The sequence below is a fragment of the Podarcis liolepis genome, assembly GCF_965112155.1.
Source record: "Podarcis liolepis genome assembly, chromosome: 12".
NCBI classification, from domain to species: Eukaryota; Metazoa; Chordata; class Lepidosauria; order Squamata; family Lacertidae; genus Podarcis; species Podarcis liolepis.
Window position 1 is genome coordinate 37844388 of NC_139563.1, and position 27764 is coordinate 37872151.

Consider the following 27764-nt stretch of genomic DNA (forward strand, 5'->3'; position numbering starts at 1 on the left):
CTAATTTGAACATTTTGCTGCCAAACATCATAGACACACATGCACACACCCTTTCCCCAGATTTATGGCTTACTTGTGGAAGCAATCTGTGTGCCATCTGTAATTCATGTTGGTTGAATAGCATTGCAGATAAGGTATTTTCTGATGGGATCATTTGCTTTCGTTTAAGAATGGAATGTCACTCGAGACCTTCAGCTCTTCTTCAGGAAGAAAGTGTGTTTTCCAGACTCACAGCAAATATTCCACACACTCCCTGCTCAAGCAGGGAGATGCAGCCACATGTTTAATAACTATCTGTACCTTTTCCTTTGGGAATACTCAACTACAAAAACTTACTCTGCCAGTTGGAAAGAGCTTTTAAGCAGTAAATGCCTGACTAAAAATGTATAAGGCACGCATTTATAGTTTTTTTGCTTTAAGTCATGACTATTCAGAAGTAGTGGGACGCGGGTGGCGCTGTGGGTTAAACCACAGAGCCTAGGGCTTGCCGATCAGAAGGTTGGCGGTTTGAATCCCCGCGATGGGGTGAGCTCCTGTTGTTCGGTCCCTGCTCCTGTCAACCTAGCAGTTCGAAAGCACGTCAAAGTGCAAGTAGATAAATAGGTACCGCTCCGGCGGGGAGGTAAATGGCGTTTCCGTGCGCTGCTCTGGTTTGCCAGAAGCGGCTTAGTCATGCTGGTCACATGACCCGGAAGCTGTACGCCGGCTCCCTCGGCCAGTAAAGCGAGATGAGCGCCGCAACCCCAGAATCAGTCACGACTGGATCTAATGGTCAGGGGTCCCTTTACCTTTACTTTACTCAGAAGTAACTCCCATCAAGTCCAATGAGATAAGGGGCTGTAAGAGGCTCTGCTCTACTGCTAATAGCACACATATTGGTATGAAAGGGTCATTCCCTGCTGTATCTAAATCAGAAATGGGGAACCTGTGGCACTTCAGATGTTTCTGGACTCCAACTCTCGCCAGTCCTAATCAGCATGTTCAGTGGTTAGAGATAGTGGGCGTTGTCATTGAGCAATATCTGGAGGGGTCTGTGGCTTCCCATCCCTACACTAAATGTATCCAACCAGTCCAATGGGGTCCAAATTAAAACCACAATATGGCTGCAAATACACTTCCAGATGTGCCTTCCCATCAGTTCCGAGCACTGCAGCTGCCCGTGGAGGTCAGGGTGATTGGACCAAAGTATGGCCCTTAACTATCCATAGTATTACATTGCTAGATTTTCAAAATAATCTGCAGGAAGGCTAAGGAACCTATTTCTCTCCAGATGCTGGACTGCAATCCTCATAATTTCTGACCATTGGTCATGGTGGCTGGGTCTAATGGGAGTTGATGTCCAACAAAACCAGGAGGAGCACAGATCTCCCCGCCCTGATCTACAGCTTTGAATTCAATTGGGGATGCCATCCGGGGGGGAAAGAGTCTGAACAAAACATCACCCGTTTTAGCTGCACTGGAGTAGTCAGATTGTTGCATGGGAATTTTTAGTTGTGCTGACATTTGATCAAGATAATAACTGAATAATTATTTCAGTCTTCCGAGTCCTGTTCCCCAGTGATCTCTGCCACCCAGGGCATTTGGCTCCTATTTGCTACTTAAACTGAATGGTAAGTGTTTGCATATTAACTTTGCTTTTTTACTTTTAACAGTGCAATCCTCTTCTCTGGCCAAACTAGCCAATAACCCAGCTGCTAATGGGCTTTTTATAGTATAAGGCATTTCCTTTCTCTGGGAACCAAACACTGGAGTTGAGATAAATGTATACTCTCTGTAGAGCCTATATACCCATAAATGGCTGCAGTGCAAATCATGTACATGGCTTCAAACTTTTAGACAGGGCGAATTAGATGCCGTTTATTACTGCAGTGCTGAGGCCCTAATGTATAAAATGCTATTACATGCTTCTTTCCATAAGCATTGCAATTGATTCCAAACAGCCTGAAAGCCCATATAAGGTTGCTTGCATCCATGATAACTGAAATAGAGCGTTTAAAAATCATTTTAAATGGGCATCAATCCACTACTCCTGTGTCTTGAAGGCTACAGTATCACCACTCATAAGGTGGTGGTGAGTTACAGGACAATGAATGAGATTTCTAAGCACATTTGGAAATGGGGTGCTGGTGTTTTCAACTTTCTTCACTCCTGAAGACTGCATTGTTTTTATCAGTGCAGTACAGTAACTTGTCACACAAGCATTTGACGCAACAGTTGATACACTCTAGTGGGAGCTTCAGTCAACCAGCCAAGCATCTCTCTTTCTGTTCCTTCAAATCCTTTCTCATAAGTCTCTCAGTGGTTCTCAACCTGTGGGTCCCCAGACCTTGTTGGACTACAACTCCCATCATCCCCGAGCTCTGGCCTTGCTAGCTAGGAGTGATGGGAATTGTAGTTCAACAACATCTGGGGACCCACAGGTTGAGAAAGGCTGGCTTAAATACATATTCTATATCAGGCACATCCAATAGGTAGATCATGATCTACTGGTAGATCACTGGACGTCTGTGTTAGAGCACTGGTAGATCACTTGCTCCCCCCAAAGAAGCTCAACAACTTTGTCTCCCCTAAAAAACCTCAACATTATTGCTTTGCAAAAAAACTCAATCCCAAAAAAGAGGGTAGATCACTGCCAGTTTTTAACTCTGTGAGTAGATCGCAGTCTCTTGGGAATTGGCCACCCCTGGTCTATCTCTACTTAGCTGGGAGGAAGGTGAAACTTACTTCTGCATAGATATGTAAGTGCTCTGGAGACAGGAATCTACTATCTATGAAACTCTGTTAGGCACATCAGGAACGTTGAACAGTGCTGTATAAGCCATAAATAGTACAGTGGTAACTCAGTTCTCGAACGTAATCCATTCAGGAAGAGGGTTCGAGTTCCAAAACATTCAAAAACTGAGGCACAAAGGGTTGTCTGCAAATTCAATTGAGAAAATTGAAAAACAAGCAGCGGAAGCCGTTCGACTTCTGAAGCGCGTTCGAAAATGGAAGCATTTACTTCCGGGTTTTCGGCATTTGGGTTCCAAAACGTTTTGTCAGGGGAGACGTCCGAGAACCAAGGTACCACTGTGTTATCAAATGCATGATCTGATAGCTTTGTACATCATCTCAATAGCTTTTACTCCCAGTTCTATTGGACTAAAGATAAAGGTAAAGGGACTCGTGACCATTAGGTCCAGCCGTGACCAACTGTGGGATTGCAGCGCTCATCTCGCTTTATTGGCCGAGGGAGCCGGCGTACAGCTTCCAGGTCATGTGGCCAGCATAACTAAGCCGCTTCTGGCAAACCAGAGCAGCGCACGGAAACGCCGTTTACCTTCCCGCCGGAGTGGTACCTATTTATCTACTTGCACTTTGACATGCTTTCGAACTGCTAGGTTGGCAGGAGCAGGGACCGAGCAATGGGAGCTCACCCCGTTGCGGGGATTCAAACTGCTGACCTTCTGATCGTCAAGCCCTAGGCTCTGTGGTTTAACCCACAGCGCCACCCACGTCCCTCTATTGGACTAGGAGTGCCTTTTGTCAGCTTTGGCTGGTAACACAGCTACACTCATTCCTGGATTGGGATAGCTCAAACACAGTTGTCCATGCAACTTCACAGCTGGATTACTGCAAGGTGCTCTATGTGGGGCTGCCCCTGGGTTCAGTCCTGTAGTTGCAGAACATGGTGGCCAGATTGCTTGTGAGGAGCAGACTGCCACCAGATAGTACCCTCTCTTAAGCAAATCTTTCCGTCGTTCTGTTTAGCAGTGAGATACGATAGACACCCATTATCTGGACTTTCTGAAAAGAGAATTTTTGTTTTGACAAGCTGTTCCAGCTGGATAACAAAGGTCTCTGCTTTAGGTGTTCATTTTGTTTTAAAACTACTTTAGCTATGGTGGTGGTGATTGATTAGCAGTTCCGGATTTCCTCCAGTGTGTTTAGAGTCCTTTACAGAAAGAATGGATCACATTTCTGGACTCTTCGCTTCACTTTCAGGGTTATGTGATGACTGAGTTGTTATAAGAGAAAACTGCTCCTTTCCCCTTATGGGGTACCCAAGAGCCTGTATAGAGTCCTTATGTAGGTTTCTTTATTGGTAGGAGAAAAATAACAGAGGCCAACCAGAGAATATTGAGAAGCAAAGCAGCTAGTAAGCCTGATCTTTATTAAACTGTTGCAACAGGGTGCTCACACCCCCAAGCAGGAGGGAGGAGGAACCCAGAACATTGGTGTGCAAGCTCTTATGAAGACTTTTGAAATTGCCCACTCTGTAGCCCAAGACCACCCCCCGAAACATCATGCATACATCACAGAAGCAGGTGGTCAACAGCAGAGGAGGCAGTCTACAGCAGAATTCCTGTTTGCCAGGGTACCTGATAATGGTCATTGATTGCATTTTCTGGGCAGTCTGGCCATTCCTTTGAGATGGTGAATACTTAGTTCCTGAATCTCTTACACATTTTGATAGTGTGCTCAGCTTAACAGATACTTGCCAGACTGTATTAGAAAAGGGAGGTGTAAGCCCCAACAGTCCAAAGACAATTAGAAAGCTTTTCCCATTTCCTTCCTCCCTGCAGAGAAATATTTGAGGTCAATTTGGGAGTCAAAATGGCTTCAGGATTGTTCTCCTGTACTATTTCAGACACATGGTTTATATACTTGTGTATGTGTTTGCCAGGTACATTTATGAACATTTATTTTATATCTTAGACCTTATAATTCTCATAACAGAGTGCTTCCATTGTTCCTAGTCTCCGGCTAGTTTGAGCATAATGCATGCAGAGCCAATGCAACATTGTGGTTGTAAAGATCGTATGGGATGTACATTACTGATGCATGCCGCAGAAAGTATGCATTCGTGGATTTAAATACAAAGCATGTTATTGTTACATTGGTAACGATACGACACACAAACAAATCAATGGAAACGGCTGTGGAATCTGCTAATGCAATACAGGAGACTTGACTCTGACTGAAAGATCATTCAGGGCCAAGAGGTCTGAACAATATAATTTATTCCCCCAACATCCATATGCAGCCATGTAGTTAGATCATCATTTCTGAAGCAAATTCTAGTGTTTGGCATATGGGGAAGGAGTGAGTCAGTCCTGGCCCTGGGGCAGCCACCATTGGAAAGACACCACACATCACTGCCATGTGTCAGTAATGCTTCATAACAATTGCTGTTCATGGTTTAGATGTGTAAACTCAGCCTTGATCAGCCTAACTGCTTCCAAGTCCTTATTCTCTTTCCCCCTGCTCCAGGCCTCATAACCTAATTCCAGCACCTCTTCATGCAGTTTACCATCCTTACCATGACTTTAAAAAATATAGTTTGGTGTATTTCTTCTGGTGGGACTGGATTTGACCTAACTTGTCTTGGATTGCATACTTTTTCACTTGCACTAGGGTCTTTGACTTGGTTCCTTTTCGTTTTTAAAATCCTCTCTGCCCTCACAATCCCTGCCTCAGCTATGGCTTACTTTAGGATTTTTGTGTTACAAATGGGTTAGCATGTATGGTCTGGGCTTGAATGAACAATGCTTAAACTCACTCATTCATTCATTTAAAAACCTATATAAATTAAGAAGAACAGTTTCATGTAATTTTGATCTGTCAAAATAATATTCAGTGTGACTGTCTCTATATAATTCCATAAGATCTGGAACAATGATTTCAGGAACCTCTAGTGACCCTGTGCTATTATCTCTGTGAATCCTTTCAAAACACTTTAAAGGCTGAGGTAAAAAGTCAAAGATTTTATCACAAAGATCACAATTGCTCGTGAATATTGATTTCACAGAGCTGGCAATGTACAGGTAGAATATTAAAACACTCTGCAATAAGGGTTTCTTCACTTGCATTCAGATGCAGGCCATCATCTTGTTTATAAGGGGCCCTATGCTTTTGGCGTTTTATTAAAACATGACAACACTATTATTGTTTTGCCAAAGTATTAGGCTGCATTGCCGTTGTTCAGCCCAGTCCTGAGGGATGTGGGAACTTCATCTTACATTCCCTGCTCATTCCAACTTACCTCATCCTTGCAACAAACTAGCGTGGCAACTCCATGTGCATTACCATGAACTCCTTGGGGACAGGGTGGGATTCAACTGTGACAAATAAATACGCAATAAATGCTTGAAGAGAAGAGTTGTACACTTATGGCAGCTCATTGCCGAGTGTCCCTGAATGGCCTCAGGGCAGGTCTGGCCCACCCATGAGGCAAGGTGAGGTGACCATCTCAGGTGGCAAGGTCCAACCGGGCGACCAATATCACTCTTTCTTCCTCCCCCTTGTTCCCGATGTAGATCTTCCCTCACCCCTTCTTCTCTGGTGTGTGTGTCATCATATTGGGCTCTGCCTCAGGTGCCCAAATGTCTTGGGCCGGTCCTGCCTCAAAGCCATATGCTGCTTTTAAAAACAGTTGAGGTTCCTACTTTTCCTCTAGATCTTTTCCTTTTCTGGCCCCTATGGAATTACCTTTGGAATTTTGTTTGGTGTGAGAGGGAGATTCCCGGAGAAGTCATTGCACCTCACATAAAGAACGTATTATCTGATCTCCACCCTACATTAGAGCAACAAAGGCCCTTAATTACTGCCACGATCTTGCTGTGTTGTTTAGGGATTCAGGCCAGGCTGGTAGATGCTATGAGACACTGACTTGCATTTCTGGGCAAGTCTAAGTTGTCTGATGTGCTTATGAGGAGAGAACATATATCAGTGGTAGAGCACATACTTTGTATGTACAAGCCTCCTCCCTGTAGACTATCCATGGAGATGGCAAAACTCTAGAGAGCTATCACATGTCAGTATAGCCCAGAGATGCCTCCATATTTTGCTGGACTTCAACTCCCTTCAGCCCCTGACAGCATTATAATTATAATTATTATTTATTAAATTTCAATGGTGCCTTTCATCCTGGAATCAAAGGGTGGTTTAACAATATAAAAGCAAAGCAAAGCAAAACCGTAACATAGTAACAGACAAAAACAACAGCATGGGTCCAGGATGATGGGAACAGTTGTCCAGCAAATCTAGAGAGCACCGCATTGGGTACCCATGGTGGAACATAGATGGAACATTGGTTTGACTTGGGAAAATGCAGGTTCTTGTGTTTCCTGTGATTCTACCAGCATAGCCTTTCTTGAACTCCTAGCCTGCTAATGTTCAGTGAAATATTGCAGACCATGACTTCATTGTGCTCATGTTGTTCTTTTATAGATTCACACACACACCCTCACCAACTTCTCAAGCAAAGCTCCTACAGATTAGGGTCCTCCCTTTGCTTAAATGGGGATGTTCTATAAAGTGGCGGGTATATTTATATGTTCCTTTGCCGGCAAGAGTTCTCTGGACTGAAACATTAGACTTTGGGTTTTTGTTTTGTTTTAATGTTGTAATTAACCTTGAGGTTTCAGGGAGACTGGAATTAAAATAGAAAATAAGAATAAGAATATTTCCTCGCCTTTGGCAATAATTAGTCTTTCCTAGGTATTCCTGTAACTCTAAAAGTGAAGTTCGTTCTACACTTCTGCCTCCAGTTTTCAGCAGCTGAAGTGTTCTTTCGCTAAGAATACTTAACTTTTTTGTTGGCACACAGCAATACTGGAGATTTGCCCAGAGAGTAAGTAACACAATCTTTTCATCCCTTGGGATGGTTACCAGACACCTGATACTTTGACTACTATTATATGTAGATTGTTCCCCCTTTTGCGGGGTTGTTCGCACAACATCTTCAGTACAGGTTTATTGTTCAGGTTTGCCCAAATTTATGTTGTCTCGTCCTTTTTCTCATAGCCTTGTTGCCCTCACCTCAGCGTTATTCCACACTGTACTTTTCATTGTTGAGCGACTTGCTTGCTTTTCAGGTTGTCATGTCAACGCCAAAGCCTCAGATCACAGCTTGAGGGGATTTCTTCAGAAATAACGCTTCGCAGTTACCAAGCCGCCTGGACATAAAACACAAGCATTGCAAAAGAACAGAACACAGTGGCCCAGATAATTTAGCTCCCACTTACCCGCTTCTCGTTCCAGAAAGGCTCCTTGACATTCCATGTACAACGCCAAGGGAAGAGCGAGCCAAGTGAAAACTTTAATGGTTAAATTTTTGTGGACTGCCAAATTTATCAGTTCTCTGGGGGATTACTGCTCTCTCCCAGCTCACTGCTCCTATAGAAAGAACAGACTGGCTGGGCTGACTACTCAGGAGATTAGTAAAGGAGTGCAAGAAATTTCACAGCAGTAAATCTAGCAGTTTTTTTATTTAAAAAAACCTATGTTGACTTGGGCAGGGGATCCAGTGGTCTCCATTGCTGACTTCAGATCCTCCTCATACCAGTGGAACAATGGCTTGGGATGGGCAAGAAAGCCAGGTATGATTCTGAAGGAAACTTACTCTGGCTTCAAAAAATATAGTTGCTTCACACCAATGCTTAGCATCTTAAGAACATTTTGAGGTCTCACTTGGGCAAGAAATCGAGCACAGTGGTTTTGCGCTGGTGACACCATCTCTATGAGCCAGTGTGGTGTCGTGGTTAAGAGCAGTGGACTCGTAATCTGGTGAACCGGGTTCGCGTCTCCGCTCTTCCACATGCAGCTGCTGGGTGACCTTGGGCTAGTCGCACTTCTCTGAAGTCTCTCAGCCCCACTCACCTCACAGAGTGTTTGTTGTGGGGGAGGAAGGGAAAAGGAGATTGTTAGCCGCTTTGAGACTCCTTAGGGTAGTGATAAAGTGGGGTATCAAATCCAAACTCTTCTTTTTCTTCTGTCTGGGAGCTTTGCATCAGTGCTTTTGTGTTACCTTTTCAGTACCTACACTATAGTGTAGCAAAGGAAAGAAATTGTCCTTTCCAAAATGACATTCTCTCTCTCTCTCATTCTCTCCCTCCTACAGTATTTTATAGTTTCATTTTCCTGAGTAAATTTCACAAGCTGTGCTTGTAGAGGTGTTTACCTACCAATGGTATAGGCATCCCATTGCCCATCTTGGATAACTATGGACAATCAATGAGGCTCTGGAGGTAGTGAATGTCTTCATGAGAGATGGGGGGTTGTGGTTGCCTTGACAGGGGCAGCAGTGAGACTGGATAGCTCAGTTGGTTAGAGTGTGGTGCTGATAACGCCAAGGTTGCAGGTTTGATCCCCATATGGGACAGCCGCATTTTCTTGCATTGCAGGGGTTCTATGCTTCTTAAAAACCCTTCTCTGGACCCAGATGACTTTTCCAGCTAACTGCCTTTTATGACTTGTTAATATACCCTTCATGGGCAGGGTGCTGAAGTGGGTAGTAGTTGCGAATTCCAGACATCCTGGAGGAAATATATCATCTCTGGAGGAAATATATCATCTCTAGACCCATTTCAATCTGGCTTCTAGCTTATGGTTACCAGATTTTTTTCAATGAATCTGGGGACACACTTTTTTTTTTTTTTTTGGAAGCCGAGTAGCAACAGGGAGTCAATAGTGGGGATGGTGAGGCAAAAGACCCTGGGCCCAAGCACACATGCATATTGTATAAAGGTGCAAAGCCCTTCTTTCGCACCCTGTGAAACATAAATGCAGGAATTTTTTTAAAAAAACTGGGCAATGGCATGTCACCCGCCCGTGACGCCCGATCTCCTTCCCCCTTCCCCCTTTGTTTTGACAGATCAGGGGAGGCTCAGGAGTCACAAGCGGGTGGGCATTGCCCAGGAGGGGCCAGCCTGGTAGTGCAGTTGCCTCTGGCTTGCTTCAGAAGCTGCTCGCTGCCGTGGCGCAGGAAAAATGGCGGGCGCCACAACAGTGAGCAGCAAGAAGCTCCTGAATCCAGCCAGAGCCAACTGTGCTAACAGGCTGGCTCCCTGCCGCTGCCATATTTCCCGGGGACTGATTTGCAAATCTGGGGATATTCCGGGGACGGAATTTGTCCGGGGACAGATCTGCAAATCTGGGGACTGTCCCCGGGAACTGTAGATGTCTAGTAACCCTATTCTAGCTGTTTTAGGACCAAAATTGCTTTGGTCACCAGGGAGAATGACCTTTGCTGGAGGAGAGACTAGGGATGTGCAACCCTATTGGTTTGACATCTTTGTGGCTTTTAACCTATCAACCAAGGAGATACTTCTGGGTCTCCCTTTCTAGGTTGCAGTGTCTGCCGGTTTGTTTCTTAATGCTGTTGTTTTAGGAGCTCAGAAGGTCTGGAACTCTCCATCCTTTCCTCTCTCATCAAACTGCAGCTAAATCTAAAAATAAAGGGCAAACAGGAAGAAAGCATGGAAACAAGGATATATGAGTATTTTACACCATAAAAAGTACACAAATAGAGGGCAGGACAAGACACTGTATAAACTGATGTGCTAAGTCATCCATCAATTCTCTTTTTGTGGGGAGATAAAATAATGCCAAATAGTGAAAATTCTGACATGTAGAATAAGATAAGGTTCCCTCTTTTAAAAGCAAAATCTGTTGAGAGGCTTCAGAAGACATAGACAAAGGTCCAGATTAGAAAATTTACTTTCATTCTTTTAATGTTTCATGCTAGTTATTCAGGATGTGCACATATCATCTTTCCCAAATCCTCAAGTGGAAGTTCTAAAAAAAGAGAGTGAGAGAGTACAGGAAATTAAAGAAGTGAACTTTGACATTCTATCCCCAAGACACAACCAAGAGCTTTTGTCTTGTTAAGTGTAATGTATTTATCAAAACGGTATGTCCTGTGAACTCACTAGTATCCAGCATAAGCTAGACTTTGGTGGATTTAATATTATTTGACATCCTCATGTACAGCGATTCCAAGCTGGACTTCCACCACTGCGTTTCAAAGAAACAAGTTTATATCTGGTAAGATGTAGAAACATGGAAATGTTAGTGATTTGTTTCGGCAAATACGTCCTATATAAACCAATCTTCTTAGATTCAATAAAATACAGGAATTCCAACATCCCATGTATATGCCCTTCAAGAGAGAGATTCAGTTTTCCACAATGAACTAAGAAATCATTTCAGGAATGCTCCCTTTCTTTTAGAATTTAAATTCTAATGCACCAATATTCTAATGTATTGATTTACAGAGTCCTTAGTAACTAGGGTCCAGGATAACTCAAGGACCACCTAATCCCTTGTATTCCTATCCGATCACTGTGGTCTTGGGGTGAGTCACTGTTCGTAGTCCCCTATGGTTTGAATACATAGAGGGACAATGTATTCACATTCACCAGGAATTGTGTCTTCAGTATTGCAGGCCCAAGTTTATGGAATTCCCTTCTAGTTGAGGTCAGACAGACCCGTTCTCTGTTCAACTTTCAGCACCTACTTCCCTGTTTAGGGAAGTTTTTAATGTTTGATGTTTTATCACATTATTATCATCATCATCATCATCATCATTCTGCTGGAAACCCAGGCAGATGGGCGTGGTATAAATTATTATTATTATTACTTTAAAAAAAAATCCATCAGCTATTTTAATTGAAGCCTGGTTTTATAGTTTTAAATATTTTTAACATTTCTGTATTGCATTTCTTTTAAACCACATAGAGATGACTGCAGTTAAGCAATATGTACATACTGTTTAAATAAATATAATGCAAAAGGCACTGGGACCGAAAGCGAATAATCTTGGGGTGATAAGAGCTTTACCTCTATAGATGCATATAAAAGGACCCCTAACCATTAGGTGCAGTCGCGACTGAGTCTGGAGTTGCAGCGCTCATCTCGTTTTATTGACTGAGGGAGCCGATGTACAGCTTCCGGGTCATGTGGCCAGCATGACTAAGCCGCTTCCAGTGAACCAGAGCAGCGCACGGAAACGCCATTTACCTTCCCGCCGGAGCGGTACCTATTTATCTACTTGCACTTGGACGTGCTTTTGAACTGCTAGGTTGGCAGGAGCTGGGACTGAGCAACGGGAGCTCACCCCGTCGCGGGGATTCGAACCGTCAACCTTCTGATCGGCAAGCCCTAGGCTCTGTGGTTTAACCCACAGCGCCACCCGCGTCCCTTATAGATGCATATACTTTTTCCCAAATGTGCTTTTGTTTTTCGATAGGGTGCAGTTCTCGTTTGTATTTTGCTTCGACTGGACTGTGATAATCCAGTGCCTTTCTAAGGAAAGCAAGTCCAGAGCCAAGGCTGGTACTGCGTTGTCAGGGCAGCTCCAGCCAAATGCCACCCTAGGGGCCCTTTCGTCCAGCAGGCTCATCCCTAGCGGCATTGGGGGGAAGCGGCAGCACCTGATCTGTTGCAGGTAGCTGCAAAGTGTCCACTGTTTTGACGTTGGTTCCACCAATCTAGGGCATGGCACAGACCTTGTCCTCCAGCCCAATTTAAGCAAATGGATAAGTCCATATGCATATGTAACAGTTAAGGCTGGTATTGCAACTAACCAGAGAAGTCCTCCGGCTCCCCCAGATGTCTGTTTGGGAGCCATAAAGAGGGCTTGGTGATCTCAGCAGTTCAGTAGAAGTACCAGTAAAGTGTCAGGTTCCAAGGCAAGGCTCATTTCTTTGAAAACGCTTGCAATTTGATGAGCAAGCGGTGATGGAGATGCATTTTCTCTCCTTTTTTTGTCAAAAACATTTGAGATAACAACCACTGAATCATGAAAATACACATGAGAAAGGACCAAATTGTCAGAGCGTGCATACATCATGCATCCAGAAAATTAAACTCTGCAAGCTTGCTATTCCTATTTGCAGCCTTTTGTTATTTTCGTTTTCTGAAGCATTGGAAATAAGCTTTCGGCTCAAAACAGGCTTCTGAATAGGCCCTGGAGGCTTTTGGTCACAGTAATTTAAAATCTCTTCTATAATTGAGAATTATAGATTTGGAATCCCCTGTCCACCCCAGCCAAGGATAATGTTCTGCAAAAGGGAACCAAAGACAGATAATTGTTGAGTAAGATAGTGAGGAAGAGACAGAGGTTCCTAGCCTTTTGTGGGCTGTCTTTCTCTGCAAGATCAGATGTGAGGCAGGGGATTGGACTGTGTTTTGGAGAAACTGGCTTTCTCCAACCTGGAGGCCTCCAAATGCTTTGGACTACAACTCCCATCAACACCAGTGAGGGCTGGGGCTGGTGGGAGTTGTAGTTCAAAACATCTGGAGCTTAGTTCACCTACGTACAAACTCTTTGTGAATAAACTCAAATGTTACAAAAGGGCGTATGAACAGAGTCCAGGTAAGTATCATGCTCCTGGAACTTCTGTTTAGAGAAGTGGGGTGTGTACAACAATATCATTAAGTGGATTATTTTTGATGTTCAGGAGTCTACAGATGAGAGCAAAACAATAGGAAAAACTGGAAAGGGGTGGGGTGTAAGGATTTTTTTGTGGGGGAGATTTGTTTTATTTTAAATAATTTCACTTAAAGTAAAGGTAAAGGGACCCCTGACCATTAGGTCCAGTCATGGCCAACTCTGGGGTTGCGGCGCTCATCTCGCTTTATTGGCCAAGGGAGCCGGCATACAGTTTCTGGGTCATGTGGCCAGCATGACTAAACCACTTCTGGTGAACCAGAGCGGCACACGGAAATGCCGTTTACCTTCCCCCCGGAGCGGTACCTATTTATCTACTTGCACTTTGACGTGCTTTCGAACTGCTAGGTGGGCAGGTTCACTTACACAGAAGCAAAACAGTAGACAAAAGAGAGATTTATTAATCTAACGCATTTCAGACTCTTCTGGTCCTTCTTTGGGAAAACTCAGAAGAGAGGCAGGACATATAAATGTCAAGTCTTTATTTTCCCAAATTTCCCCGAAGAATGAACAGTAGGGTTCAAAACACATCAGATTAATAAATATCTCCTTTGTCCTTCTACTTCTTCCTACTTCCAGTTCCTTTATGGGTTCCTATTTTTGTTCTACTTCTGTGTGTCCAGTAAAAGAAAGTTCCATTTATACATCTGTCCGTTGTTTTGCAGTAGAGTTAAAGCAATGAGGGGAAGCCCCAAGCCAGAGAATAAAGCCCCCTTTACATATCAGTTACTCAAAAGTGAGGCCAGCATGGTGCTGGCTGAGGCGGCCATGTGTTAAAATGGGTATCTGTAGTGAAGAAGCTACGTACTTACATCTGAAGTCTTCACTTCAGATATCCCTTCTAACACATGGACAGTTGAACAGAGGCCCAGCCATGTACCTCATGCCAGGGGAACATCAGCAGTTCAGCCCCGTTCCATGGTACAGTGGTACCTTGGTTCTCAAACGCCTTGGTACTCAAACAACTTGGAACCCAAGCACTGCAAACCTGGAAGTAAGTGTTTGCGAACTCTTTTTGGAAGCCAAACATGCTCCATTTTGAGTGCCACACTTCCGTTTTGAGTGTTACACTGAGGTCTGTCTGTTTTGTGCGGCTTTTTTTTGTTTTTGTGACTGTGTGGAACCCAGTTCAGCTACTGATGGATTGACTGTGTGACTGCAGTACATTGTTTTATTTCTTTCGTTTTAAGGATCAATGGCCTCGTTAAGTAGTAACATTCATGTTAAATGGCTGTTTTAGGGGTTGTTTTGGAACAGATTAGTCCATTTTGCAATATTTTCTATGGGAAAGAACACCTTGGTTTTGGAACGCTTTGGTTTTGGAACGGACTTCCGGAATGGATTACGTTTAAGAACCAAGGTACCACTGTAATTATTTGGTTCCCTCTTGAGACTCAAAGACTCAAAACCCCCACAAAGCCTCAGCTGGCATGGCTGGCTACATCTAGGATCCTGAAGGAGTTTGTTCAAAGCTGCTTTGTACATCCAATTGACGCATGACCGCCAATGCATAAGTCCTTTGGGACTCGGAAGAAGGCAAAAAAGGGGCAGAAGAGGCTGATGCGCATGGGGGCCAGGAACTGAACACCGCCCCCACCCACATACGAAAAATGGCCGTTACCTGTATTTCATGTAACAATAGTCTCGACAGTGCAAGGTGTAACCCTTTTTCCATGTGAATAAGTTCAACCTATGAGGGATTCTGGAACTATATATAAAAAAAAAGTTTCCTCTGTAATACCAGGTTCAAAATTGCACCACAGCAGGGAAAGCTGAGCCAGTGACAAGGACAACAGACTCAGGATTGTAACTGAGCAGATTAAAACAGTTTATTTATACACAGTACAAGTTTTCCTATCGGCCCCTCAAATCTCTTGTGGAGAATTCAGAAGAGCTGCAGCACTGAAGCTGAGATTTCAGTACCCATTAGGCTTTGAATCCCTTCCCTGATATAAATCTGTTGATCATGTCCAAACTTCTTTCTGGCTGGTCATAGGGCAGGATGTGTCCTCCGCCTCGAACAATGGCCTGTAGAGTTATAAAAAGAAATACATATAGCTTAAATAAGAGAAAATGCTGCTTCCAGGACATACGTTTAGTTCCAACACATTCAATAAAAATTAGATTAGGGGCTTTGTAGCTAACATTAATCCCCACAGAATGAAATTGCAGAGTTGTGAAAAGGTTCAGAAAAGGGCGACCAAAATTAACAAGGGGAGGGAGTGACTCCTCTGTGAGGAATTGGTTGCAGTAATTGAGACTATAGGAGACCACATAAGAGGCAACAGGATAGAAATTTATAAAATTTTGCGTGAACAGGGTCAGATTTAGGTTTGATGAGGCCCTAAGCTACTGAAGGTAATGGGGCCCTTTATATGTCCAGCTGTCCTTTGTCAACAACAAATTGTCACTTTTTTGTGTGTTGAATCCTATACGGTAATTTATGGACCTAATAGGTATCTAAAGCCATTTGCACATAACAAAATAACCAGTCCATGCAGAATGTAGGCACCCTATATATAGAAATGTGCAAACCAGTGATATTTTAGGGAGCAGGCGAGCAGGCGGGGCCCATTCCTTACATCATAGGAGCCTACACAACACAAAACACTGTTGCTGTATGTAGGTATTATTTTATTTGTTTTTTATCTTATATTTTGGAAGTGTACATCCAGGTGTTTTTTCCTTACATTTTTTGGGGGGCCCCCAAGAGAGTGGGGCCCTAAGCTATAGCTTGTTTAGTTTATATGTCGATCCGGCACTGGGAATGAAGAAAGTGGATCGATAAAAATTTGCTGCCTCTCTCAAAACACTAGAACTCATGGGCACACAATGAAGCTGAATGTTGGGAAATCCATAACAGACAAAAGAAAGTGCTTCTTTGCACAGCACATGATGGAACTCAATCCTACAAGAGGCAGTGACAGCCGCCACCAACTTGGATGGCTTTGGAAGAGGACTGAACAAATTCATGGGGGACAAGACTTGTAGCCCCAATGGTTGTGTCCTACCTCTTCTTATGTTCTTCCTATTAAATGTCATTTGCTTCTTAAATTTATGTGAAATTTAAATTTAAGCTCCATGTTGGGCAAAGAGATTCCTACATTGCGAGGGGCTGGAGTACGTGACCCTTACGGCCCCCTTCCAACTCTGATTCTAAGTAAAAAAAAATGCAATAAGACAAAGAGAATACTGTTTCACGAAAATACTGTAGTCGGAACAGAGTCAATGAGTGGCTCATTGCATTGAAATTTGCAATGTAAACTTCCTCGGGATAAATATTTATGAAGATATACAAATGCCTTGAATACATAAACGGCATGTCCAACGTCGCATGTATACATGCCCTCCATGCTTAATTGGGTTTATTTGTTTATTGTACTTGGTCTTGTGCGCTTGTGCTCTGGCACAAAATATACAGTGAAAAGTTTGCCGCATTCTGAGAGCAAAGGGAGCGATAGCAGCTGGTGAAATGGTGAAATGAGACAACAGATTTCCCCCCTGCAGAATGTGTGTTTTCATTTACAGTTTTAGATATACTGTACGTTTAAAAAGCATCTGATGTGTACATATGAAAGGCACGGTAGGCCTCAGAAAGATTTGAAACTGGGGTTTCCACATACTAACTCATCGCTATGACCATCAAATCACACAAGCTCATACACAGCTCAGCGATCTATTATGACTAGACCAAAATCACCCAATGGTATGCCATGTTCATAGCTGTCAACTGTCCCTTATTTGGCGGGAAAGTCCCTTATCCCAGCGCCGTGTCCCGCTGCTGTCCCTTATTGATGATGTCCCTTAAATTTCCCGGGTTTCAAAGGAAGCAGCTCCTCTCCCTCCCTCCCTGCTGGCCAGGGAGGAGGGAGGCTCCAACTGTGTTGCTTGGCTGCGTTGCTCACCCAATAAGGAGTCTAAGAATGACTGGGGGGGTGGAGCTTGCATGCCTTGTGCCGATCAAATCAGCCACGTTGCCTGGGAAATCGCCTTTGCTCAGCGCTTCCCAGCAGAGAGGTGACGGTGGTTTTCCTTGCTGCATCCCCTTTGCTGTGTTGCTGTGTTGTGGGAACCACCGCTTGAGGCTTCAGTTGGCTGCTGGCTGGGCTTTCTGCCTTTGGCTTGGAGGGGCTCAGAAGTTGAACATACCTGTGCTCGCAAAATCCCTTATTTTGGCTGCTGATCCCTTATTTTCGAGGCTGCTGGTCCCTTATTTTCAAATCTGTAAGTTGACAGCTATGGGCATGTTGGATCCAGACCAAAGATACTAATGCAAAACCAGCTCAGCCACGGACTCATTAAGTAAGGACTGTAGTGTGGCTCAGGAGCATAGTCTCTAATCGAACTACAAATCAAACAGACTACCTCTCATTTTGGGCAGAAGCAGTCCTGCGAAATAAGATAATATGCTAGCTCTAATCAAATGATAATGCTCTTTCAAATATGTTTAGAACCGTGTTGCATTGCTGATTCCATATTCTCATTTTTACAGGTTTTCTCCTTAGCATACAGACATAACTGGAATTCAAATATTCCTTCACCACTAAAAAGCAAACAACATCAGTCAGTGTCTTCAAATTATTCCAGAGGATCTTTACTTCTGGCGCCAACAGCCAAAGCCTGAAGCCTTGAAGGTGAATGAGAATCCGACTTCTGTCTTGGCTGTTGTCTGGCACAGCGACTTCTGCAGAAGCACAGAGCCTGCTGAAGGACACTGACGTGGCATTTGGATTTTACAATGTTTTCAAACCAAGTTGGCAGCAGAAGTCTCTTCCACATCTGAACAGGAGAGTCCATCAGGTTGCCAGAGGTCACTGGGCTATTTCCTCACTAGCATTACTACAGATCTTTTTGTTAAAAGCCTACTGTTGACGATTAACCTCTTCCTCTCCAAAAGTTTAGCCGTTTGAATTGGGAGCTCTGATTTGTACTTCAGATCGAAACTAACGATGTCAGAAGAAGTACGATTACCAAAATGCTGAGTAAACGGAGACAGAAGGCTGTTACAGCAAACACAGCTTCCTAAATCTGCAATGGGGTAGTCCTCCTTGCATCAGAAGCTCCCAGCCCCAATCCTTGTCTTCTCTTGGTAGAGCTGGGAAAGATTCCCTGCCTGAAACCAATGGTCTGACTCAGGATAAGGCAAGTTTCTACGCTTTTAATACAAAAAAAAGAGTACAGCCTTCATACATGTTCTGACCACCTGGTTTTCAGGTAAATGACCCCTGGATGGTTAAGTCCAGTCAAGGGTGACTATGGGGTGCGGCGCTCATCTCACTTTCAGGCCAAGGGAGGCAGCGTTTGTCTACAGACAGTTTTCCGGGACCTGTGGCCAGCATGACTAAACCGCTGCTATCGCATGAAGGACCGTGATGAGTGCCAGAGTGCACGGAAATGCCATTTACCTTCCAGTCACAGCGGCACCTAGTTATCTACTTGCATAGGCATGCTTTCAGACTGCTAGGTTGGCAGGAGCTGAGACAGAGCAACAGGAGCTCACCCCATCGCAGGGATTCGAGCCACCGACCTTCCAATCAGCAAGCCCAAGAGGCTCAGTGGTTTAGACCACAGCGCCACCCATGTCCCATCACCTGGTTTTCAACATTGTGATATATCACCAGCTCAACATCATGATAGGGACACGGGTGGCACTGTGGTCTAAACCACAGAGCCTAGGACTTGCCTATCAGAAGGTCGGTGGTTCGAATCCCCGTGACGGGGTGAACTCCCATTGCTCGGTCCCTGCTTCTGCCCACCTAGCAGTTCAAAAGCACGTCAAAGTGCAAGTAGATAAATAGGTACCACTCCGGCGGGAAGGTAAACGGTGTTTCCATGTGCTGCTCTGGTTCGCCAGAAGCGGCTTGGTCATGCTGGCCACATGACCCGGAAGCTGTATGCTGGCTCCCTCGGCCAGTAAAGCGAGATGAGCGCCGCAACCCCAGAGTCGGCCACAACTGGACCTAATGGTCAGGGGTCCCTTTACCTTTAAACATCATGATGTACTGATATATCACAGTGTCTGACATAAGGATCGAGCTATGTAGAGACATTGGCTGGCTTCACGGTTTTTCCCGCATTGTGATTTTTGCTGGCGCCTGCTCTTGTGATGCGCTTCCTCCTGCAGGAAGCAGGGGAGAGCTGAGCCGGCCAAATTAACAGGAGCTGCAGGAATTGAGAGAAGCATTGGCTGGATTCACTGTTTTTCCCACATTGTGATTTTTGCATAGCACACACACGCACATCATGATTTGCGATATATTGCCACGTCAAAAATTATGAAATCGATATCATGATGTGGACTTCAAACCAGTTTTGGGCAATATATTGATATATTGCCCAGCCTGAGTGGTGGACCTATTTCTTGCAGCATGCTTAGAAATAGCACACCGCCCACAGGAAGTTGCTTTATACAGCTTCAGGCCATATTGCCCTACTCACCACCTGATTCGTTTAAACTGGATACACCAGGGACCTTCTACATGCAGAGCAAATGCTCCACTACTGAGCTACCTTCCCAACTTATTTTACTAGGACACAACACAATATTACTAGAAGCAGGGAGAACTTCTCCACCTCCGTTATTGGCAGGAGATAGGAGTGGGAAGAGGGGCTGAATCTGGGCTGCAGTTGCAGCAACAGCATAAATAGCAGCAGCAACAACAACAACAACAACAACATAATTTATTATTTCTACCCCGCCCATCTGGCTGGGTTTCCCCAGCCACTCTGCAAAACTTAGAAACAAGGTGAATATTTTAAAAACCAAAAAGGAGGGGGGGTGTTGTGTAGTGAACAATAACACACCCACACCCATTTTCCCCCCTTCTCAATTAACACTGCACCATTAATTTGCGAGTCCAGAAGTAGAGACGTCAAACTATAGGAATGAAGCATGGACCCAGCCGCTACACTTTAGTTAGGGTGAGAAAGAGTTCAGGTTTCACGCTCACTCCACTGCCGGTCTTTCCCCTTGCAGGAACCAGATGTGGTAATTTATTTGGGACACACACTATAAGCCAATGTTAACTGGCTTAAAACCACAACCACCACCCTAATTTTACTTTGGCTTTGGGATCCCTTTGAATCGTAAGAGCTGGCTATAATTTACATTGTTCCAGACAGCCCTCCTCTTTCTTTAATCCAATCACTGCCATGACTAGACATTGCTAAATGCTCCACGGAGGCCGGCAGTGCTGTTCCAGGCTTCGGTCCTAATTGCAAAAAACTGAAGTCACATACAAACACACACACACACACAGTTTCAGTGAAAGCAGTAAACAGCTGCATTTCTCCTTCTCCACGCAGCTTCAAAAGGAACATACAGTAGTGGAGGCAGGGGTGGGGGGGGGGTGGGATCAGCCAGCAGAGTTCACAGGGCGCCAGTCCAAACGGCATTCATGCACGACAAAAAAGTAACAGCCGAATACAGGGTCTTTGCTTACATTTACTGTGACCCAAACTTCCTCTTTGACCTCTGTATTTGAAAAGCAGAGGAGGGCAGCGGCTGTGGGATGTCAGTGTGGCGCCTGATCGTGCATCTTCAAGGGATCAGAAGGGAGATCAACTCCTAGAATGTTTCATGGACACTCACAGCAGTGCGTGGGAATACATGTGTGTGTGTGTGTGTGTGTGTGTGTGAGAGAGAGAGAGAGAGAGAGAGAGAGAGAGAGAGAGAACATTGCTTGGATCTGGAGCCAAATCACTGAAACATAAGGAGTTGGAAGGGGCCTCCAAGTTCATCTATTCCAGGTTTCCCAAACTTGGGTCTCCAGCTGTTTTGGACTACAATTCCCATCATCCCTGACCACTGGTCCTGCTAGCTGGGGATGGTGGGAGTTGTAGTCCAAAAACAGCTGGAGACTAAAGTTTAGGAAACCCTTAGTCCAACTCCATGCTGACGAAGGCAATCCACTACTACAGCATCGCAGACAGTGGCTATACGGCCTCTGCTTAAAACTTCTAACAAAGGAGAGTCCAGTCTGTTGTCAAACAGTTTGCACTCTACTTGTTTAGTCCAACCTGTCTTTCTCGTAATTTGAACCCGTTGGTTCGGGCCCCATCCTCTTTAGCATGACTACCACATCCCAAAGCCAGGGGATGAAGGCTGAGGAATGCTGAGGGGAGAATGCTGTGTGGAAGGCTACTTTGCCTCGTTTTTTGGTACACCAGCTCCAGGTCCAAAGACTGGGCCCTTCAGAGAATCCGTGGGGATTTAGATCTAGTAGATCCAAAGCAGCCAGTGCCCTGCTCCTGCAAGACTCAATTTCAGGGATTGAGGAGGAGGAGGAGGAGGAGGAGTAGGAGAAGAAGAAGAAGAGGAGGAGGAGGAGGAGGAGTTTGGATTTGATATCCTGCTTTATCACTACCCTAAGGAGTCTCAACATTCTCCTTTCCCTTCCTCCCCCACAACAAACACTCTGTGAGGTGAGTGGGGCTGAGAGACTTCAAAGGAGTGTGACTAGCCCAAGGTCACCCAGCAGCTGCATGTGGAGGAGCGGAGACGTTCCCCAGATTACGAGTCTACCGCTCTTAACCACTAGTGTAGCTAGGTGAAGCTGGGGCCTGTACCATGGGGCCTGTACCCCTTAGCTGACAGCTTGCTTCTCCACTGATGGAGAGGGGACTATGCAGTCCTATACAGTCCTGGAGAGGAGACCTGTCCCAATTCAGGGTACTCCATATTTTAGAATGCAGAAACTATATTTTGAAATCTATCTACACACATGTGAGAAAGCACATCTAACATGACTCATTTCCTGGGAACTTTATTTTAAAACCTGTTATCTATTAGGGATTAATTATACCTTAGCACTAAAGCAAAAAGGACGTTTTGATTTTAAAAAAAGGTCTGTGCTTCTGTTTCACCACTATCACTATGCATTGGATTTAGAACAAAAATCATCCGCACACATGAGAGCGTAACCGTTTTTGACATCATACGGAATTTTAAAATCAGCCACAGTAATATATATATATAGAGAGAGAGAGATCCAACATCAGCATTAAAAGATTAAGTGCTATGGCTATCAAGCAATGAAATAAATAAAAGTCTGTTCTAGGAGAAATCTGTTCAAGCATCAGTTCTTTGGCTTTGCTGTCTTTGGACAAGTGGCTCTTTGTGGTTTCCTCTCAGATATCTAGGCATGTGCAGCCATGTACAATTAAATCAGCAAGCAGAATAGTGCAAAACAGATGTGCGCAGCCATAGGGATTGAACAGGCAAACGGCAGGGAGAGCCCAGGAAAGAAATCCAAAACATTGCTTCACTTAAAATCATCGGCAAGCCAGCATCGCCGGCCCATGACTGGCTTAAGCAATGCTGTGGCTTTGTGGGAATATTCTGCAGTGTCATCCGTGTGGAATACTAATGTGGAGCTGCTATTTCCTTGCTGGGCCAGAAAATTCTAGTATCTTAACCCCCCAACAAATTTCATTCATTCCCTCAAAAGCAGATAACTTAGCTCAGGCTTCCTCATGTTCGGCCCTCCAGGTGTTTTTGGCCTACAACTCCCATGATCCCTAGCTAGCAGGACCAGTGGTCAGGGATGATAGGAAATGTAGTCTCAAAACATCTGGAGGGCTGAGGTTGAGGAAGCCTGACTTAGCTCATTTATGCCTGTAGGCAAGACGACAGCAGTTCAAGAGGGTCTGAGCTCAAAAGGGGGCTGGGTGTGCAAAAGAGGGGAATGATAAGAGCCTCAAAGAACACCAGAAGAATAGGGAACTATGGATGAGGGAACATGCTGGAAGCAGAAACTTGTGACTGGCAAGGAGAAAGGATGAGCAGGATCACTGGTGAGCAATAGTGAGAGAATATCCCTTTAAAATAAGGCTGCCTCTGTCTGCCCAGTTTGTTGGGTGAGTTTCTAGTCTCAATGCATGCTGATCAGATTGCAGGATGCCTGTGGCTTGTTTTTCCTGAAGAAGATCTCTGCCTCTTGATAGTTTGGCAATATTAAAAACTTCTTCAAAACCAAGCCAAACAAGTGTGCTTGGACTAACAGGAGCTGAAATCTTTGCAACGGCACTGTTCCAAGCACTGGCCAAGTATCAGACAGCGATTCAGCAAGGCTACAGCTGAGGCATAGCAGATGGGTACGATCTTAAGAGCTGCAACACAAGGGGGTAAATAATAACTCACGGGTGTGTCGAGATCATGAATGTAGACTTCAGAAAGGGTGGGCGCCCATTAAGGAAACCAGCAAGGCGACAGACATTGAGCATGAAGACCCATAAATGAGTCAGACCAATAGTTTATCCTTCAGGGAAGGACCATAGGTCTGTGGTGGAACACATTCTTCACATGCCAAAGGTTCCAGGTTTAATCCTTGGGGTCTCCAGGTAGAACTGTGGAAGACTTCTGCCTGCAACCCAGCCAGTCAGTGCTGACAATATTGTGCTATTTGGACCAATGGTCTGACTTGATATAAGCCAGCTGCCTATGTACTCTGACTATGTACACAGTCAGCTCCTTCCCAGACGCCCACTTTGGTGGCCTTTCTATATAGTTTTATATTGTTTATATGACACTCATCTGACTGGGTTGCCCCAGCCACACTGGGCAGCTTCCAGCAAATTAAAACAGCAACACAGTAAAGCATCAAACATAAAAAACTTCCTTGTTCAGGGCTGCCTTCAGATATCTTCTAAAAGTCAGATAGTTATTTATTTCCTTGACTTCTGACAGGAGAGTGTTCCACAGGGCGGGCGCCACTACTGAGAAGGCCCTCTGCCTGTTTCCCTGTAACCTCACTTCTTGCAGTGAGGGAACTACCAGAAGGTAGGTGGTAGACCTCAGTGTCTGGGCTGAACAATGAGTGTGGAGAAGCTCCTTCAGGTATATAGAGCCGAAGCCATTTTGAGCTTTAATGGTCAGTACCAACAATTTGAATTCTACTTATCAAGACCTAACTCTGGACCTCAACACTGCGAAGCAATATTCTACCACTGACCTATAGACCAGCTCCTTTCAACCATTAACTGATGCTAGGTATTTGATAGCTGGGGAACTTATTGAAAAATACATTCTATCCATATTCTAAATATGACCACGCTAGCCCAAGAACACTATCCTATAGGCACTTTGCATGCTTAGAGGAAGTCCATGTAAAACAGTTAAACAAACCATGACACCCATCGAAGCTTCTAGAAAACAGTCATCACGCTATGGGATTATCCACATTTACCTTTCCTCCGCTCTTTCCAGGCATGGTCTGCGTTCCATGTCCAAATTCCCTTTTTTGCCCCAGAGTTTTCCCTACAAAAATCCATTCTTTAAAGCTCAATTGGAGCAAACAGCAATCCATTGAGAACCCGAATTGACCTCTGCTCCAATTTAGCACTAAAGAGCAGGCTTCGGCGGGGAAAGTTCCAGAGCAAAAAAGAATGCTTGGAGACTGAGCTTTTAAGTGCAGACCTCTGCCTAAGAAAGTGCAGGGCAAAAGTTAAGTGTGGATAATTTCTACGTGGCATCAGGAACTTCACTCATCCTCAAAGAATGAAGCAAGAAACTGACAAAGGAACTAACAAAGACTTCAGTGAAGCCAAGATTTTTCTTCCTGGGAACTATCTGGCCTTGGCAGAAGTTATCCCAAATCTATTCAGCAGCTTCTTCCTTCAATTAGAAATATGTTTATTTGCAGTTACTTATTTCAATTCCATAACCTTCCCAAAATCCTCCAAAGGACCCAGTTTCCGAAAAGTACTCAGCCACATAATTTTAGGCTCCCCTGAAAGCAAGTGAAATTTAAGTCCTCCTACTAATACTGAAATGAAGCCAAGCTAGCCGTGTTCTTAAATCACTGTAGTTTTTGTTTTGTTTTGTTTTTAAAGCAGCCTGTTAATTGTAAAATTTCATTCTGGTTGATCCTCACACACACCACCCCAGTAAAGCAACGGTAAAGTAAATATTACCCACATTCTGACTCACAAGGCCATTTCTCAGAAGCATTTACTGGAAAATAAAATGTCTATAAGCCTATGAATTTAAGAGACTGTGAAAGATAACACTTCAGTTTATACTTAGTCCCTGTGAGAAGCATATGATGAAAATTGCCTGAATAGTTTCCTTCCATCTTCCATCTGAAAGTCGTGACACATTATTATAGGCTAAGTTAAGCTTTCGTTAAAAACTTTCAGAAGACCTTCATGTCATGCATATCAGCGAAGCCCAAAATAAAAAGGTGTTGATGAATTCCAGCAAAAACAAGTCATTCTATGTAGGATTTCAGCTGGTTGGGTTGTTTTTTTTAATTGTATATTTGAGAGTAACAAAATCCATGTTTTCTAATTGAAGTACACTCTGGGTTATAAATCTGATTTATGAGAAGCCGATCATTTAAGTTCTTAGTCGTGCTGCACTTAAATGATTTTAACTGCTTAAGAGCAATCTCTATTCTTTGAGCTGTCGTACAAGCAAACAGGTCAATGCTACACCAGCAGAACACAAGCCCAGCCTCATTGCGCTAAAAATGTAGATTCAGCACATCCCAATTCAATACTCATGGAAGGAAGGAAAACAAGTATCTCAAACCTTTAAGAGTTTAACAGAAACTACTTTTGAGTTAGGAAGAAACCGGGACAAGATAGGGAGAGTTGTAAGGAAAAAGCAACTCCAATAATTGGTGTAACCAATTAGAAGTGACCATGAGGAGTCCAGGGGCTGTTTGTGACTTGTTTGCACATTCTGTTATCCAGTTTATATTGTTTGGAAGGATCTGGGCATGGGGTAAGAAGTTATAAAGGTGCCCCGAATTTTGTATTTTCTGTCCTGACCAGTGTTTGAAACTCCCATTGTTCTAGGCACATTTTGAGATTGGGAATTTCATTGGTGTGAGCAATTTCTGAGCTCTGAGCACTGCACGTAAGATTTCAGATTAAAACTGCGACTGCTGGTGCTGATGGCGTGGGAGGAGAAATTCCTGCCTGCATGACTTCCAAGAAATCACTTCAGTGTCAGGCAAGCTGATAGGTTCTGCCTCTCAGCTGCCCTTACAGAAAGTCGTTTTGAGGTACCCTCATAAGAATATTAAGGGAGCGGGCAGGGGAAGCATGGCTTTGTTTTTTGCAGTCTTCAGATGAGGATGAGACCATGTGAAAAATGAACAGAAGATTTTAGCTGCAGTTAATTCATTTTCAGCCTAGACATTCTGTTGTGGCGCCCATAACTTAGGTTTAAGGTGCCATTTAGCTCCTAGCTTTCATGATCCAGTTTCTAACACTGGTCCAGACTTTGTTTGAATAAAAACTGAATAATTTCCACAGTGCTGTCTTCTTTCGGCTGGAAGAATTGGCGTTTCTATTGAACCGCTCCAGTATATCTGAAGGAGCGTCTCCACCCCCATTGTTCTGCCCAGACACTGAGGTCCAGCGCCGAGGGCCTTCTGGCGGTTTCCTCACTGCGAGAAGCCAAGTTACAGGGAACCAGGCAAAGGGCCTTCTCGGTAGTGGCACCCGCCCTGTGGAACACCCTCCCACCAGATGTCAAAGAGAACAGCAACTACCAGACTTTTAGAAGACATCTGAAGGCAGCCCTGTTTGGGGAAGCTTTTAATGTTTGACGCATTACTGTATTTTAATATTTTGTTGGAAGCCGCCCAGAGTGGCTGGGGTATAAATAATAAATTAGTAGTAGTAGTAGTAGTAGTAGTAGTAGTAGTAGTAGCAGTAGTAGTAACATTTCAATAGTCACTTTTTGAATGTCTCCATTCTTCATGAGATACTGACTCTCTTTAGATTTTTTTTTGGGGGGGGAGGGGACATAGCAGAAGATGGGAAAGGCCTTTAATATTTAGTTTACCCCTGTGCACAGCTTTATTGTGTAAATGCTTCTCTTTTTTTTAAGACTCAGATGTTACAGAAACTGGAGGATCAGGAACAGAGCCTGCCTATGAGGGCTAAAAATGAAGCGTGTTCAGATGCCCACAGATGCAGTATTTTGTGATCTGTCACTGCACGGCAGTACAAATAGTTGGCTTACTGTCTGCAGCTGCTGCCTAGAAAAGTCTAAGCCTCTCCCCTCCCCCACCCCAGCAGCCAAGTGCAAATGTCATCTTTGTCAACAGTGATCAAGGATAGAAACACTGACCAAGGATAGCTGCTCCGACCGCATGCTCAGTGCTTTGCTGCTGAAATCAATTTTAAAAGCTGCAGGAAAAGCTTTCATTTTTCCCTGCCAGAGAGAACCCACACCAGGAGTCAAACAACAAGCATTCGGAAATGAGATCTATCACATCAAGATCTGTAGCAGGAATCTTGTCCTACTCCTGGAGTCCCTGTGGGATTCAGCCTAGGGGTGGTTGGTGGGGAGAGAATGATCAGGCATCTGATTCCTACATTCCTGTTAATGCTATCGGATGGTTGCTCGAGAGCAATCAGGCAAGGCGCTTCACTGGTCTGTTCTAAAGCTTTATTATTGGTGCTAAAAACCTTTACAATGCAGAGCGCCTCTATTCCACGTCTTGCTCATTCACTAGCAGAATCTGAGAGTGGGCGGTCCTTGAATCTTCCGCAGCAGAGTAGTCTCTTGAGCCCAGCCTACGCCTCCCCT

General features: G+C 44.3%; 1 protein-coding gene across 5 annotated transcripts in view; it reads right to left on the reverse strand.

Annotated features, from left to right (window-relative positions):
- Positions 1-15020: 15020 nt before the first annotated feature.
- CPVL (carboxypeptidase vitellogenic like) overlaps positions 15021-27764 on the reverse strand; it is a 60838-nt gene continuing 48094 nt past the window's right edge. For all 5 annotated transcript variants that reach the window (XM_083468379.1, XM_083468378.1, XM_083468377.1 and 2 more), the window contains exon 13: positions 15021-15244. In XM_083468379.1, coding sequence (XP_083324505.1) covers positions 15143-15244 — 102 coding nt within the window. In that variant the 3' untranslated portion in view covers positions 15021-15142. The remainder of the gene's footprint in view (positions 15245-27764) is intronic.